At 35.6% G+C, this 18,735-nt stretch overlaps 1 protein-coding gene across 4 annotated transcripts in view; it reads left to right on the top strand.

Annotated features, from left to right (window-relative positions):
- Window positions 1–18,735, top strand: part of LOC124160565 (ATP-binding cassette sub-family C member 4-like) — a 45,766-nt gene that overhangs the window by 14,711 nt on the left and 12,320 nt on the right. For 3 of the 4 annotated variants that reach the window (XM_046536435.1, XM_046536434.1, XM_046536436.1), the window contains 13 exons: window positions 700–856; window positions 1,942–2,080; window positions 2,641–2,751; window positions 3,018–3,215; window positions 3,494–3,580; window positions 3,761–3,960; window positions 4,843–5,026; window positions 6,224–6,373; window positions 9,950–10,164; window positions 10,536–10,867; window positions 15,970–16,049; window positions 16,133–16,283; window positions 16,900–17,006. In XM_046536435.1, the coding sequence (XP_046392391.1) occupies window positions 700–856; window positions 1,942–2,080; window positions 2,641–2,751; window positions 3,018–3,215; window positions 3,494–3,580; window positions 3,761–3,960; window positions 4,843–5,026; window positions 6,224–6,373; window positions 9,950–10,164; window positions 10,536–10,867; window positions 15,970–16,049; window positions 16,133–16,283; window positions 16,900–17,006 (2,111 nt within the window). Of the gene's footprint in view, window positions 1–688; window positions 857–1,941; window positions 2,081–2,640; window positions 2,752–3,017; window positions 3,216–3,493; window positions 3,581–3,760; window positions 3,961–4,842; window positions 5,027–6,223; window positions 6,374–9,949; window positions 10,165–10,535; window positions 10,868–15,969; window positions 16,050–16,132; window positions 16,284–16,899; window positions 17,007–18,735 lie in introns of all 4 variants that reach the window. The other variant, XM_046536437.1, reaches the window with a different exon arrangement.

The raw sequence follows: 18,735 nt of genomic DNA, 5'->3' as shown, positions 1-18,735 counted from the left end.
CGTTCAAAAATATTAATACAAATTAAAACCTGTCATGTAAAAGAGTCTATAAAGCAGACAAAGTATGTAAAACTATATAATTTTAGCACACATATTATTGGAAAGAAGAGAACTAATATGTATATATATTGTTATAAAAAGTAACCTCTACCTGATTCAATGGATGGACTACTCATAAAAATTGATAAGTACAAACAAGATGCAAATATAATTCCATGGCTACAAGTCTAAATAGTACGAAGGTGATAAAGAATATTCCCCACCTACCAGTGGCGTAACTATGGGGGGGGGATGAGGGGATGTATCCTCCCCAAAAGCCTCAGAGAAATCAAAACATTATTTTAAAATCTAGTCTGGATTTGATATGTAATAACTACACCAACTTGTAGTGCCAAAATGATGTAAAATGCATTTTCAGGCAAGTAATTTTTCAAAATTTTTCCTTGACTCCCCATTTTCTAAGGAAGGTTGCCCCCAGGAACCCCTTCTACCACCCCATAACCCTCCATCCCCCCCAAAAACCCCCTCATCCTCTCCCAAAGCATATTCCTAGTTACATCACTGCTACCAACTCCACAAATAACTGATCCATATGATTCCCAGTTACAAAATGTATACCAACAGGAATTTTTACATGAATGAGGAGACTACAAACAACTGTTGTCCATACTAAAAAAAACCCGAATAGTTACCTTTCAGGCTGGATGGGGCAGTTGACATCAATTTTCAGGATGAAAATGGCTGATCGTACTGATAGTAGAGTGAAATTGATGAATGAAATAATCACAGGAATACAAGTCATCAAGATGTACACGTGGGAAAAACCTTTCTCAAAACTTATTTCCATGGCAAGAAGGTAAGTGTTTATGAGGTAACATTCCAATTTTTTTGCAAGTACATACATTGAAAAGCACTGCAATAAGAACTTTTAAAATTGATTACAAAGGTACACAATATTTGGACAGTTTTATTGAGAAAAAATCATCTACGGGCAAAATTTAGCTAGAAAACACAGTGTCTGTGGATAAATCCAAATGTCTGGAGCTAAATTTGTTTCCAAATAAACACGTCAAATTATTAATGAAAGTGATAACTAGTGAATAGGGAGAAAAATGAATAAATTTTTCATTATTATAGATTTCTATGCCAACACTAGAACCTTCTAAATTACATTTAATAATTTCATATTATGAAATGATATGAAAGTGCACATGTACATTTACAGGGAATTTAACACCCATAAATTTGGAGATGGATAGGTTGTAATAAAATGTAGAGTGAAGTGCAAAATATGTACTTATAAAGCTATCTGATTTGAGAGATCTGGGTTCAAATCCTGGTCAAGGCAAATTACCTCCTTTCTCACAGTGGTTTTCACACAAACTGAGCACTATATAGTCGGAAACTCCATAAAAGTACCCTGATAGCTATTTGTAGTTATTTCCTTGAATAATTCGTCTGATCCATGGCAAACATGCATGAATGAATGTCACGGCATTCAAAGCCTTCTACATTTAGCCTCAGAACAGTGGTAGGTACTATGTGCAAAAACATTGTCCTGTAACATGATATATCTGGGAGCATTCACCACCTTTGCCTCTAAAACCAACAATTCATGAGGAATAATACATCTTTATCATCATCTAGCTTAAGTGGTAGAGCACCTGGTGCAAATTCAAAGGACCCAGGTTCGAATCCTTGTCAAGACAAATGATTTTTCATCAATAGAGTTTTCATGCTAATGGTAAACTTGTAGATAACTCCATAAGGGTATGCCACTGCCTAGCCCCCAGTTTTTCCTTCTATAATGAAATTAAGTACCTATATAGGGTAGGTTTTCCAAGGCTATGAAGGTGTGTATTTAAAAAAATTAAGTAGACCTCTTAACTTCATAATTTCACAAATTGACTGACTTTGACCGCTTCACTTATTTTCTTGCAGGAGTGAAATAAAGCAGGCCACTAATCTTTCAATCATTAGAGCTTTGTATGTGTCATTCACACAATATACAGCACGCGTGGCTCTGTTTTTTACTGTGCTTTCATACACTCTTAGTGGAAACATTATCACTGCTCAGCAGGTAAGTAAATTGAAAATTAAAAATTTATAAGTCAATCACAACAAACGAAAAATGAATGCACAGATCATGTTAAAGACCAATTATTAGAGATGAGTTGATTATCTTTTTGTCAGGATTTAAAAATATATGAAATAATATTTTTACTCTACGTCTCTAAATGCTTGATAAAATAATTTCCTATTTTTCAATATTATAAATATTCTGTTCGATTGAAATGAACAAAAAGAATTCACTTTACAACATACAACTACTTTTCGGCAACATTGAACAGCATGTTGAGCTTGAATATTTAAACTTATTGAATTATTTGAGTATTTTTTATGAAAATATTAAAACATGCATCATCAATAACCCATGACAGTTTTGGACAAAGTAAGTTATGGCAAAAACTGTCAATATTTCAAAAAGTACATTACAGGCATCAATCTCATTTCTTACTCTATAATTGATGATCACATATACATCATAACTCATAGTATTTGAGTGCATACTCAATTATTCAAAGTGCCCATCTCTAATAATTATATATGTAATCAATTTTCGTGATTTTTGGATCACAGGTGTTTGTCCTGACATCATTCTACAGTGCTCTTTCAAGTGAAATGACAATTGGATTTCCAGAAGCTATTTCTCAGATAGCAAAAACCTCAGTTTCTATAAAGCGCATTCAGGTAATCACTCATCATGGAATGACAATCAATTAGATTTAGAAATAGCAATTATGATACACTCCGAAAGATAGATGGAATGAAGATCTTTTTCTCATCCAACAAATAAATAAAAATGGTTCAAAGCAATGACAACAGATAAGCATAGAATTTTTCAATCTGCCTTTAATAAAATGTGGCTATCTTTTAATTAATATCGTTAAATGGATAAAATGCTTGGGCACCTATAGTACTTAGTCTTTCAACTGACATAAAATATGTATTTTCAGCAATTTCTTCTATATGAAGAAATCGATGTGAAGCAAACAAATAAAGATAGAAATAAGAACAAAGTAGAAGATGTGAAGTTCAATGATGTTACTGCTAAATGGTCACCAACACTGAATGAAAATACTCTACACAACATCAATCTCCATATAAAGCCAGGATCACTAGTTGCTGTCATAGGACCAGTTGGATCAGGAAAGGTAAATCTGGCTTGTATGAATCAGGGCTGGTAATGTTTTTAATTAAGTTATACTGCTCTTATATTTCTCAAGATAAAAAGAGGTAAGGGAGGAATACCTCAGTTAATAAATAATTCTGGAACTCTTATTAAGTAAAAATATCAAGTTGAGATAAGAGAAGAAATATGTGAGCACAAATTTGTGAATTTGTTCATGACAATACATACACATTAATATGAACCTAGACAATTTAGCTATAATACCGCGATAACAGACGATGAAATTTTTTTTCTTTCCAGAGCTCAATTCTACAAGCAGTATTAGGGGAAATTCCACTGAAGAGCGGGTCAATTGAAGTCCCACCAAAAGTAACTTATGTGTCACAGGTAAAAAAAAGTCATTCATTTTCGTATACATATGCATGTATTAAAGTTATGAGCCACAGCAAGAATTTCCACTATGAATTTCACCCATTTTGTACAGTAATCTATGCACAGAAGTCAAAAATAATCTGTCACTGAGGTATATCGATCAATGACTGATGCCATTTATACCAATTATTTCAGGAACCATGGATATTTGGAGGATCTGTGCGCCAAAACATTACTTTCATTGATGAATTTGAGAGTAGTACATACAGAAAGGTGATAGATGTTTGTGCCCTGATGCATGATTTTGAGCAATTTCCTTATGGAGATGCGACTTTAGTGGGAGAGAGAGGAATAACACTAAGCGGAGGACAAAAGGCACGAGTGAATCTTGCCAGGTTGGTCCACTTGCATTTTACTCATACAAATAGATCAAATATAGTCTGGGATTCTTTTGCGATATGAATTGGAACGTGAGCTATTACAATGTCATCCCATGACTTAGGGAAAACTACCCTATGCTGCATTGACTATTTATGGTTCTTTTTTAATTGAAGATTTCATGTGCACACTTTTTTAAATTGAAGTCAAATCATTCATTAACACATAGCATATCGGGGTATTCAAATGTAGCAGAACAATGTGCGTGGTTAGAGGTGTTGAGATTGAAAATATGTACCAATTGAAGGCAAACTGCCTTTGGTTTAAACATGTTCAAAAAGCTAATGTTTAAAATATAGTTTTATCTCATCAAACATCACCATGCATACATTCATAACAAGTAGGGCTCCTTAATTTTTGCAAAAGCAAATTTTTTCCATCTAATTATTGCTTGCAGTTTTTAAATTTGATCATAAGATCAGACAACAATCCACTATTGAGGAAAAAGTGTTCCATTACGCCATGTCTAACAATCAAGAGAAAGTGCCAAGAATATGAAGCCTAAAACATTTTTATTTGTGAAAATATGGGAACCCTAAAATAATAAGCAATGAGCAACAACTGAAAACGTACTACCATAAATACCTACCTTATGCTTTAAAATAGTTTATGTTGTTGTCTGTCATATGATGTTTGCTATAAAAATACATGACTCATTTAAGACTATTTCCTATATGATTCAATCATTGTCATTCATTTCATTGTCAAGTCTTTTCAACATTGGGTTCCAATTTCCGCGCTAGGCTCAAGAAATGGTGGAACGAGGCCCAAATAACTGATCTGATCCATCCCCAGTGTTAAGGTCTCAATTTTAATGTAATTTTTTTTATTTCAAACAGGGCCATTTATCACAATGCAGACGTGTACCTTCTCGACGACCCCCTATCAGCAGTTGACTCTGTAGTTGGAAAGCAGCTTTTTGAAGATTGCATTGTGAACTATCTATCATCCAAGACTCGCATTCTGATCACTCATCAACTTCAATACTTGATGCACGTCGACCAAATAATAATATTGAACAAGGTTAGCATATATTTTCTCAAAGGTACTAATTCTGGAATGAAAGATAATCGATGAAATTCATTTTTATGTTTTCTGAACCTGTCATTTTTTTCATTATAATGATGAAGTATGTATTGAATTACATACATGGTCAAAACAGGGGCGGATATAGGCGGGTTCACCTCTGTCATAAATTTTATCACAAATTTTTAGTTCCCATGCATGTATGTATTAGTTTAATAGCTTTTTCTTTCATTTCTAATATTATTCAATGTGATCCACTGGTAAGAATAAAAATTAAATTTTAGGCTCCAAGATGAGTAAAAAATGGAAATTTAAAAAAAATTTCAGGGGAGAACACCTCTCTCCCTTGGGGAGTATTTTATACTCTCCACACCCAGGTCGTTACCCCCCCTAATTTGATGCTGAATCAACCCCTGGGTAAAAGACTCAACTTTTTTTTCTCAAAACAATGTTTGGAAAAGTTACATTTTTGAAACCTTGGTATGGCAAAAAATAATAGAATTATCGACCAAATCTCATCAATTTATCAACTGATATTCTACAGGTATTGAAGGTATATATTTTATTGTTTTCTTGTGACCCTATAGCAGTTTTTTCTTAAATCTGTCCGAGGTACTAGCCAGTGGCGCCAACTCCATGGGGCCTGAGGGGGCCCGAGCCCCCTCAAAAATTCCTTATGGGTGTGATGTCAGGCTTGTCGATTTTCCCCCGAGTGTCTAGATATCTAGATTCGAGTTATCAGAGTTCTTATGTTGATCATATGACTCTTCTAAAATGCTTAAAAAACTTAAAACTCACTACTTATAAAATTTCCTGGGGCAAGATCCCCGATATGGGCCCCCCCAATATTTTTTGTAAGTCGGCGTCCCTGGTACTTGCAGCTAATGCCAAATACTCAAAGTTTCCACAAGTGTGGAGATAGTATGAAGTAATAACAGAGCAATATCTTTATACAGCCCTCAATTTTGTTTTGCAACAATTTCAAGCCACTGCATGCAGTTGTGCTTTGGGGACTTGCAGTAATATAAATATCATCATCTATCAAAGTTAATTGCTAATATAGGTCATTACATGCTTTAAAAAAATCATGACAAAGGCCACTTTCATTTCCCTTGGTGATATGTATTCCCTAGACTTGAATTATATCCCATTAAATATTTTACAAACTTTAAAAGATAAATTCAATGGTTACAGGGGAAGATCAATGCAATTGGAAACTATGAAGAGCTTCAGTCATCAGGCATTGATTTTGCCAAATGGTTGAGTCAGAAACCAAAGGATAAAACCGATGCAGAGCCTGGGGAATCTCAAAGAAAAATCAACAAAACAGAAATAGCCGATAGGGTAAGAAATATATATGCGTTAAATATGAGTGCATCTACTCTTTAATTTGGATCAAAAATCAGGCAAACTTCAGGGTTCACTAGAATAAGAAAATCTGGATTGCATAATGAAAACTTTAATAAGGTGCTAATATTTTCCCATGTTTTTGCATCATTATAGGCATATTTTAAATGCTACTTATTCCAAGAATATTGCTGTTGCTACCTTAGGTGTACAGAACATTTGCGGCATAGCCCTGAAGAAATTAGGATTTGTCAAGCGTATTGTGGTAAGATTTTTGGATAAGAAAGTAAAAGAAAAGTCTCGTCTGACCACACCATAAATATGCAGCAAGCATACGGGATCGGGTTCTGAAAGACTTAATCCACGAACTGAATAAAATACAAAGGAAAGCTGGACTGTTCCAGAAAAACTGCTACGGGCGTACAGACAGCATTAACCAGATGTTAAACAAATAAGGCTGGGAGCCGCTGGAGACTCAGAGGCTGTGCGCTAGGCTTAGATTGCTTGAACAATTGAGAATGGATATCTTTAAGAGCAACACTGAGAAGATAATACTAAAGCCCCACTATATTTCCAGGTCCTAAAGAAGTAATAAATTAAGAGAGATGTTTTACCAAACTGTTAGATATGGGAATTCGTTTTGCCCCCGAACCATAAAGGACTTTAATAATGCTAGTCCTAATTTTAATAATGCAAGTTAGAGTACCTCATTTTTATGTGTACATAAATGGCTGGTTTCTTAACACCCCCCAGCCACATGCCTTTTAGGTGGCTTGCGGGGTACTATGTAGATGTAGACCAGGGATTTGATGTATGTATGTACTTAAATACATATGTACATTTAATCCCTGTATTTGATGTTTATACTACATTGATTCAGAACATGGTGGGGAAGACATGTTTAAATAGTTAAATAGAAAATGGTTTTTTGATAATATAAAATCAACATTTGGTGCTCACTATAAGTGAAAAAAATTCAAATCAAAACACAGTTAAATCACCCAATCTGTCACATCTGCTGCATTATTGGAGTAAAATCATGAGGTGTACACTGAGGAGCTATTATCAAGATTGTACATCATGCAGTCTGTCAGCAAGCTTCCCATGAAATTCAAAGTTCTGGTCTTATTTGATTCATTTTATATATGTACTTGAAGAACTAAATACTAATTGTAGCCCACAACATTTGTCTTAGCTAGCTGAAATTTACTCCTTATAGGAGAGGTAAAATATTTACATATTTCCACTCTCTCCAAAAACAGCTAAGGCCTCACTATCCCTTTTATCCCTTAGGCCCCCCACACACGTTCAGTTTGGCCTTAAGGCCAAACTGAACGTGTGTGGCGATGCCTTGAGGCGGATTGTTGGCCGAACGGCTGGATGGGAATCCAATGAGGCCCGGCCTCAAGGCCAAGCGGCCATCCGGCCGCCGTCCGGCCGACAATCCGCCTCAAGGCATCGCCACACACTGTCAGTTTGGCCTCAAGGCCTGCGGCTCCGGCCAAAGTGCGCAGTCCTGGCCTCAAGGCCCGGCCTTGAGGCCGGGCCGGAACGTGTATGGCAGGCCTTAGACAGTTATGGTGCCGATATATCAGCCCAGTTAAAAATGTTTGTAAATAATATTTTGAGTTTGTTTCACTTTTAACGCTAGAGATTATATGAATCTTTGTCACTTCCGACGGATTGGTATTTCTTGGACAGTATTTAGTTTTCTAAATAAATAGAAGAATACGTTAAAACAGTTATTTGTTTATACAACTGAAGTGGTCTTGAACCCAGATTCAGTTTTCTGGCAGAGAAAATGGATATTGCCATCAGAGTGAAGGGGATTTAATAAATAGCTTAAATAGCAAAGTGCGATCACATATACCCATGCTCTGAACACAGGTAGCCTACTTACACAGGACTCGAATGGAAAACCTTTGGTTTGGTAGGCTAAGACTTCATTCCTTTGCTGCCTAAAGTATACAGTTAGTCATGAATTTTGTTCCCTTATGCTGACAATGCAAAGCATCAAGATGCTCTTACAATTTATGTTCAGCAATGTTGTACAAAATGTTTTCACAGAGATTTCACCATTGAAGCGGCAAAAATGCCATGGCATACGACTTAATGGCAACCAGAAAAACACACGAACATTTAGTTTCTGATGGCCAAATGATATAATTGTTGGCATAAAGTTTGCATGCCAAAATTAAATGCAGAAAGAAATCAAGTTTGATTTGATGTGCTTTATGCTAAAATCGGTGTATCAGTTTTCGAGATGTAAGTCTTCCAACTTGAGTGACAGAATTTTCAATGGATATTAGGGGTGGCATTTTTATCCCGGAAGTGTATGTAACCATCAAAACACAAATGATGTGCTGTTACATATACAAAAGGATGCAACCTTCAGATGAATTTACATAAGCATTCACGGGAAGGGACCCTAAAATTTCATGAGGTGGTAGCCCACTTGAAGTACGTTTTTTATGAGAGAATTGAAATTTTTATTTCATAGTTGAAATAAAAATAACTGCAAATTTTACACTATAACATTGATAAAATTCCAGTGAATTTTGCTGATAACTTTTTACTCTCAAAATTTAAAGTTTTTTTTTGCTGTAAATGCATTATTTTTACAATGCTATACACTCTGCGAAATTCCATTTCTATTGAACACATGAAATATTTTGAGGAAAACACGGCATTTTTTAACTTTACTTCAATATGTATATGGATCAAAAAAGCGAGATGAAAGTTGCTCCAATTGATGAAAAAATGTTTGCCAGCTTGAAGTGTGAAATGAATATTATTTAAGTGACCCCACTATTACTATATCATTCCAATTGTGTCCATCACTATCAGTGCATGCATCTCTATGTCACATTTGTGGTGGGATCTAGGCATATCATTTACGTTGCACCAGAAAAAGCATTTATCCCAAAATGCTATTCTAGTAGCGATAGACTTAAGGCAGTAATTTTATCGTTTAACAATAGACATTTGATAGCTTATTTTGGAGAACGAGCATGCTGAACTGGCTCTGACTTTGTGAAATAATCTTCATAGATTAGAAAATAAAAACCATCAAGTCTTTTCGTAATGCATGCAACAATTTTTAAGATATTAGAATGATGCAAAACTTATTTTATGAAAGCATCCTCGCATTAGACATCTGGAAATAAGGAAGGTCTAAAAGCATGCAATGTCTCATTTTAGGTTTCAAAAGATTAATAGGTATTAGATTGTTTGATGAAATTGATTATGAAAAACTGACTTGATAACAACAATGACTTATTTTCAAGGTATTAAATTGAGAAAGATAAGTGATGTGTTATTTTATAAAAGCTAAACAAATTAATAAGGTCTCCTACTTATGCATTCCAGAAGTTACATCTTTCTCCCCTCCATGAAGATTTCCCGTCAAATCTAAACCCTCACCTCTCATTAATACTTTTCCAATCCTGACCCTAAAAGAACAAAAATCCAAGTAGTCATTATCATCACATAACATGTGAAGTTTATATTAATAATTTAAAATGACGGATAGAACTTAATTTCCAATTACTTTTTTATTGCATTATTCCTCAGGGTAAAGTTGCAGCTCAAATGGATGATGGAGAGGTGGAGAAGGCATTACAAAAACAGAGAACTGATGAAACACAAACCAAAGGAAAAATTAGCATGATGATGTTCATGAAATACTTTAATGCCGGAGGAAGTTTTCTCACATCCTTATTAGTTATGCTAATTTTTATCCTAGCACAGGCATTAGGAAGTGCAACTGACTCTTGGATAACATTATGGTAAGTGCAGCCTGACTTACTGTCTACTTGTACTTTCAATCCCACATGGATAAATAGTAAAAAATTTCAATCAGATAATTCATACAGTAAATGTAGATCATTTTCCACTCAATAAATCAAATTCTATCACTGGTACGGAATGTTTACTTGAAAATTTTTGCAGGGGAGCAAAATCAATTTTAGTAACTTAAGTAGGATATTGTAGGATAATATGCGGACTGGTTAATTTGATCCCAGTATTTTTTTTCTAACACATACCTATGAAGGAAGTGATAGTAGAAAGATGAATAGTGCATTGTTGTCACTCCTTCCTTAATACTGAAAGAAAATAAATAACATATTTAGCAATGTAAATGTGTCTTTTATTTCAGGGTGAATATGGAAGAGTGGAGGCAAAAGAATTCAATTAATAATGCAAGTACTCGTGCAATTAACCAAGGATTACACCACCTCAACAATTCATCCGCAGCAAGTCCATTTTCTGGCAGTTTTGAAAGTGGCACGGACAGTCTTTACAAATACTTAACAAGGGATATATGCATTTATGTTTACATAGGCCTAGTGTCTGTGATGATACTAACAGTATTAATCAGATCCATATACTTCTATATTATCTGCATGAAAGCTTCCAATAACCTGCATAACACGATGTTTGAATCAGTGGTGAATACGAAGATGATATTTTTTCACAATAATCCTTCAGGTTAGTAAATAAATACTTACGCATTTAAAATTTTGCATGCATTCACTACCTGTACAATTTGCGATTCAAATGTAACACTGGACAATCATTGGCTAAGTTTTACATTGGGAGGGCAACAATTCTGCCAGGGGTTTGGGGGCTGTGAAACACCCTCCCATTGAAACAGGGGGTATTCTATAGCCCTTAACCTTTTCCCTACTATACATGTATATATACGTGTGGTCGTTTCCTGGCCCGGGAGACGACGCACAGTGGTCCCAAATCGAAAAAAGCTGGCCAAAATTAATTACGCCGTTGTTATTATGTATATATTTGACCTAAAGGTCTATTCTTATTGTTTTTGACCCGCTTATTCTGAATTTATAACTATTTTTTTATGTATTTGCAATAATTTTATTGCTATTTCACATTTTGTTTAAACAATTAATTTTTTTAACATTGGAATTTGAGATTATACTGGTGATAGTAAATTAAAATTATACATATCATAAAACTGAATTAGTTATTTAAAACATACATAAATGCATATAAAATGACTGCATTGTTTATTTTTGGACAAATTTTGAACAACTTATTTTGAATGAACCAAGAGAACATTTTCTACTTTCTCATATGTTTGATCGTATTTGATACGAAAAATAAGTTAATATTAATTGGAAATTTATATTATAAGTATATTATTAATATTATTGAACTGCATTAATTGTTTAAAAATTATAATATCTAATTCTAATTAAGTAGACAATTTTATAGTTCCTTGTAACGTGCCAATGGATTTGGAAGCAATTTTAAACGGGGTTCCGTAATTCACAAGTTTCAACGGAGGCATTATTACAATCATTGAAATGTTATAAACAATATTTCATAACTCCTATAACTCAAGTTAAACGCCAAATTTATTGATACGCTTGCAATAAGCTCTTTACGAAGTGAGGCATCAATTTAACGAGCACATGATTTGGTACGAAAAATTAAATGAGATTTTCCATTAATTTGGGCTTTTTTAATTATCAAAAAAATAAGTTAACATTTCTCCTTATCTTTCTCAGTCATTGTTACGAAAAAATTTTAAATACATTCATGATCACTATCCGACAAATCCTCATCACAGTCGTCATCCACTCAATTCTTCCAGGATTAATAAACTCTTCTGGTAAACCTCGACTGGTAATTGAAGTAACTTCCTTCTTTGAGCCTTAGAAATACTTGATATCATTGCATCTGAAGTTAGGAGTAATCTTTTAAACAGGTCTTCATTCGTTGCTATCCAGGAAAATTTCCTTGCATGGTGCTCCCTGAATCTTCTTATGTCCTTATTCCTCGCCTCCATTGCCTCCTCGGACAAGTGGACAATAGGAAGGGCAGCTTCTTTAGATGTCCGTCTTATTGAGGAGCAAGTACTGATGTTTCGTGAAATTGCCAGAAACGATCATGGAAAGGGCTTCTTCGTGGGAGATTTTACTTTGCCTCACATCCTTGGCTCTCCAATTTGATAACACTCGCCGCGCTCTTGAGAGAGTGGTTGTTGTCACCTCATTTATTATTTTCGCCACGAACTCATCACCTTTGCTTCGATAACTCATGGATGCTCTACTGGCGATGTGCTAGCTCTAAGATCCTCCGTTTTCCTTCTCTAGGCCCTTTCACTGGACTTCTCAAATTGTTTAAATAAAGGCGGAGGAAATTTCAACTTCTCATTTAGGCAGTCAGCGAACTTTCTTCTAAAAAACCTGTCATTTCTTTTTCTTTCCTTCCACCGGCGAAGATAATTTGAAAGAAAAAACACTTCTCCGCAATTTTTTAAGAATAACTTTTGAATTAACGTCCTCATCTAACTCTAACTTGTTGCTCCAGCAATCCAATAAGTATTGGTTTTTAAACGATATGGACCCTTTTCCACTTTCAAGAAATTTTTCATGCATCTCAAGGGGCGTGAAAATTTTCAGAGTTATCGAACTAAAACACTATGGGCACTCTTCTTCAACCCCACAAGTCTTCTTTAAAAAGTTCGAGGATACTCGACTTTATCAAGACTCGATCTTCACGCTTGAGGAAACTAACTTTCACGTCTTTCGTTTGGAAAAATCTGAGTAAAACTGAGTTTTGGCGAGAAATTTTCGGGCAAGCGATGTCTAGAAGTAATTTGTGGGTTCCACAGTGTGAGGTTCTCGATGCTATTATCTCCATTTTCGAGGAAATATCACATTTTAAAGGTGAAAAGGCTTACTCCGCTCATCCCCGGTGGCCAAAGTGCAATTCATAACAAGTGTACAGAGAGCGGTGGTTGTGTTTTCCCGATGGGCGCAATCAATAGCCTAGCCCTTTTCGGCCGTCGTTTGCCCTGCATGTGGTTGAGGAGGCCGCTAAGGAGGCGACAGAGGGACAATGTGCCGCGTGAGGGCGAAAAATAACCCGTCTAACGGAAGGAAAGGGTGGAGTAGCATTTGAGGGATTCTTTTTTGTTTTGAATGCATTCATGTTTTATTTACTATACTATAAGCACATCTGCGAACTTTCGTTCCATAAATATATCCTTCCGCTGGAGTCCTTAAGCAATTTTTATGAGAGCATGGGCACGCGTAAATAAAAGGTAAGGTCAAATGGAAACTATTAATGATAAAACGTTCTACGTATGACAAGAGATGTTTATTCATAGGGTAAATATTTTTTGTAGAAATAAAATATCCAACAATGTTGAATAACACCCATAAATACTGGATTTCCTCGAGCCCTACCACGCGCCAGCCAGGCCGCCGCCCGCGTCAGCGCATTGCATCATTACAGTTAAATCAATGCTGAGGTCGGAGTAGCAACTAGTAGCAAAAATTTTCTTCACTACTGCGTTGCATATACTTTTCCCTTTGTATTGGTGCAAAAGACACCGTGCATTCACGTGCCTTTCTAAACGATATTGTACATTTTATTTGAAAATTCGGGTAAAAAACACTAAAAGTTACAAAATATATATAAAATAGTAAACATAGTAAAATCCGAATAAAATTTATGTCTCACTATGTAATAATGTTTATATTTGTAGTTAAAAATGTTTTTGGCCAAATATATTGCGTAAAGGTTGTCCTGCATGACGCTGAACTTCCTCAAAATCGACCGATTTCACGCAACTGTGATTTTTACGGTGAATGCTCCATGTTTGACGGATCACTGCAGCCGCTCTGATGAACAAAAATACTAACTTAGTAGTGTATTTTGTAGACCATATCCTGTAGAATCCGAAAATAAGGTTCAAAAATTCCTTGAAAATTTTCGAAAAAACGACTTTTGGCCAGCTTTTTTCGATTTGGGACCACTGTGCGACGGCCGTATATTTACATGTGAGATTTTCCTAGCCAGGAGAACGAAAGCCGTATATTTACGTTTTCTAGCTCTCCCCATTTTAGGACCGTCGCGGGTTTACGTCGTCTTTGTCTCGGGACCCAACCCTGTGGGGTTTAGGATTTACCCACGGAATCCGGGAGCAGGTACCCGGACCCCTCGTCTTTTTTTTGCGGTCATAAAATTGTTTATCCAGTCAGGTTTCCAAATAAATATTTGTTCATTTCTCAAGAAAAATAAACTAAGAATTGAATTATTTGTCTTATGAGCAGCGTTTACGATTTTTAAACGAAATTCCACGATGAATATTAACTTATATCTCGAATTATGTATAAACATCAACATGGAAATTGTTGCTGCATTAAATGCATTAATATTGGCCTTAGAACTTCGTTTAAAATTTGACAATGCTCAGAAAAAATGAGGAATTCAATTCAAAGTCTGCAATTTACGTGCAAGCAACAATTATCCATTTGCTAAATACCTATAAGCAATACATAAGTTGACCGCGAACCAATGCTGCAGGTCTGGTCGTAAACCCGGAAATGAGGGAGCACAACTACTCTCAGAGTCCGAGGTAATGCGGAGTTCCAGCGGGGAGGGGTCGAAAAAGGTTCAGCTAGACCCTTCTTAACGAATGCCCTCCAAAAATGCTCTGTACCACGAGAAAGAAGTCTCTTGGGGCTCAGTACAGCAGTCATGCTAAGATGAAAACTCCGCCGTCTCGAAAGGGTTTAGAGTTCCTGGAAAATTTGCTTGGATTAGCTTCTGAAAATAACATTTTAAGCAATATATAATACTGAATTTTAGTTAAACTTTTGAAGTTTTTGTTTTCATTGAATGTACAGGTTTCACAATTATTTTGCACAAATTACATTAAGTTAGAGGGGTCAGACTCTGCCTGGGCCTCCAAACTCCACCCATGGGCTGAGTACTGGATATTTTGACTAACAAGATTTGTAAGATCTTTCCGAAGCAATCACATATCTTAACTAGGCAATAAAGAAGGGATGAGAAAGAAACTTTTGGAAGTAACAATTGCAAGTTCTAGCTATTCATTGGTTTTTGAGCTTTCCCATTTGCAAGTATCACAGTAAGCTTGAATCTGATGGTCATTGGAAGACTCAAAGAGTTTTCACATGAATTTGAATATAGACTGGGCTTTTTGTGGAGGAAGCTCAGGCTAACCAATTGAGTTTTTCTGGGGCTTAAGCCATATCAGTCAGGCTTGATGGGTCAAGCAATAAACTTTGAGGCAAATTTTCCGGACTTTAATACACCACATTGGGGATATATATAATGGGAGCTAAGTGTCCCAGGTACTCCCACAAATGAATGAAATATTTAGTGCCATAGCCTGAATTAGTTAAATGAATCTTGCAAGAGGGCATGGCATGGAGAGAAACTCCATCAAGTATTTAATTATGTATTCTTTTTCATCTAAATGCAAAATATCATAAGGTGTACTACCAATCTATAATCAATACATAGTTAAGCAGTATTAATGTACGTGAGAGAGGGAGGCAAACCCTAAGAGCCAAAATTGCCTGGTTGAACTTCATGAATATTCCTACTGTGTTCAAAGAACTGTCATCACCTAGGTTTTGTTCTGCGTTGGGGCCTAAAAATGTAGAGTTACCAATGATGGTCTTATCAGGGGGGAATATAATGAATGGAGCCAGTTCTTCCTCCAAAATGACAATCTATACATTCCACTGCACTCCATTCATATTTAATAAAAATCTGATAACTCATATTTTCAACCTCAGGAAGAGTGCTGAATAGGTTTTCCCAAGACATAGGAGCAATTGACCAAATTTTACCCGATGCATTGATGGACACTCTCCAGGTATGAATGAGGATTTGACTTATTTGTTATAAGCACCGACAAAATGTGGTTCAGTTTTTAAAAACTCATTTTTCTTCAAACAGACAGGTTTCATGCTCGTTGCCGTGATAGTGCTGGTCTCTGTGGTGAATTACTGGCTTGTTATTCCAGCAGCAGCAATAGTAATTTTGTCATACTTAATGAGGATAGTATATTTGGCTACAACAACCAGTTTCAAAAGACTCGAAGGAATCAGTAAGTTAAAAGATATTTTACAAAATACTTTGGAGTATCATAATATTTATTACTAATGTGATATGAAAATAATCACACAGCATGAATATTGCATACATCCTATAAAAAATATCTCACTTAAAGCACTCAAGTCAACTAGGAGTTGCAAACTGACAATTGAGCATAATAATTATATAAATTGAGGGGCAAATTCAATTTTCAATTGATTTGGTGACTTATGTATATAAAAACAGATAATATGTCCAAATTTCATAAAATTTCCAAAATTTGGTATCTCGCAACTTTATTAATCAATGTAAAACTACAACATATTGCCATTCTTTCGGTAATAGGATAACTAAATATGCTCATTTGAAATCAATCAGATTGGGCTGGGTTGAGTGCTGAGTTGAAATCATGGGAAGTGAATCTATGACATCTTATGATCTATTTTAGCAAGAAAATATTCAATGATAGTGATAAACTTCTGGCACGTCAACAAATACATACTCAGGACTGGACTCAGTCCCCAATATCAAAACAACTAGCTTGCCATGCCTTGTTCCTCATCAAGTACCATGCGAAAAAGGCTTTCATCAGATTCCAGAAATTTAAAATCTTGATTTCACTTTTATAGCTCGAAGTCCAGTTATCACACATTTGAATGCATCTCTACAGGGGCTAACCACGATTAGGGCACTTGGAGCCCAAGGGAAACTGAAGAGTGAATTTGACGGTTTCCAAGTGAGTACCTATTTTATTTTGGAAAAACATTAGGGTTTAAAACTATCATACTATGACACTAAAATGATGGAACACAATTGCAAACTACAAAAAAAATATAAAACTGACAAGTCTAACCTCTATGTATCTATTAAAACATATATAACTTTGTTATAATACTATAACATATTATAATACAATGACTTTGGTGCAGTGGTTTCTTTTGTGTTTTTTTTTTAAAGAATATTTTACTATATATAAAAGGCAGGGATATTTATGACCTTTTCGAGATGGTGGAGTTCTTGCCTTAGCATGACTTCTAGTCTGAGCCCCAAGAGACTCTTCAGTCCACTCTGTGCAGAGCATTCTTGATGGACATTTGTTAAGAAGGGTCTCGCAGATAATCACACACTCTAAGCACCAACCATTTTCGACTGTTCCTAGTGGGGACTCCGCATTATCTAGAACTCTGAGGGAAGCCAGGCTCCCTCCTTTCGGGGTATATAACCCTACCAGCAGCATTGGTTTGAGGTCAATCATGCTTTGTTTATATGAATTAGCTGTATGGATAATTGTTGCTTGCATGTAAATTGCCGACTTTGAATTAAATTCCTCGTTTTATGAGAATTGCCAAATTTTTAACCAAGCTTGAGCATCATATCATATTAATGCAGCAAAATTTTACAAGTTGATGTTCATACTGAAATCGAGATATAAGTTAATATTTATCGTAGAATTTCACTTGAAAATTTTAAATGCAGCTCAAAAGACGAAGAATTCAATTCTTAGTTTATATTTTTTGAGAAAGGAACAAATATTTATGTCGAAAACTGACTGAATGAACAATTGAATGACCCTTGCCATAAAAAGGAGTAATAGAAGACCAGGAGTCCGAGTACCTGCTCCCGGATTTTGAGGGTATGGCCTATGTTCCGCTTTGTTTGGTCCTGAAACTAAGACTTCGCGAACCCACGACTGTCATAAAAGAGGGAGTGTAAGGAAACGTATATTTTCGGCATTCGATCGTCTGCGTAGGAAAATCTCCGATGAAAATTTGCAGCTTTCATCTCCTGAGTCAAGACACGTCCAGATGAATATATTCATGTTAGTAGCATAAGGTTTAAGGAATAGATGGATAAAAGAAATTAGTTATTCTTTCAATCAATTTTGTTTGATGCTTCATATTTATTGGAAAATTGTATGTTAGATGAAAAATATTTTTCAGTGGTAATCAATGGTAAATTTCCTTGACAAGAATTTTTTCTAGACATGCCCGAGTCCTCTCCTTTATCACATAGAGACTCTAACAATGCCTTAAAAAGTAAAGCAATGGTATTTTGCAGTGGGGTAGCCAGGAATTGTGTTCGTGGGGGCCCAAAACTAGGAGGAAAACTTTTGAAAAACAGGATGCATACTACTTAGTGGGTTTTAAACTAATTTTAACACTTTTCATGATCGAAAAAACTTCATTTATCAAAGAAATCTTTTGTAAATTCATGATTTTGTAGTATTTTTTCTTTTAAGAAGCAAAATAATTGTGTTTTTGTATTTGGGGGGGGGGGAAGGGGTCTGGACTCCCTGGACCTCCCCCCTCGCAACCCCACTGTTACTTTGGAATTCATCGCTGCACAGGGGGTGCCTTGCCTTGTTATTATCCTAAGACAGGGGTCTCCAATTTACTAGGCCACAAGGGCCACATTCCAAGTTCCGAATCACCCCGCGGGCCGGATAGCAAATTTGCCGATGACTG

Source organism: Ischnura elegans, chromosome 6 (assembly GCF_921293095.1).
Source record: "Ischnura elegans chromosome 6, ioIscEleg1.1, whole genome shotgun sequence".
In the NCBI taxonomy this organism is placed as follows: Eukaryota; Metazoa; Arthropoda; class Insecta; order Odonata; family Coenagrionidae; genus Ischnura; species Ischnura elegans.
The sequence above is the reverse complement of the archived record's forward strand: the minus strand, read 5'-3'. Positions and strand labels throughout refer to the sequence as shown.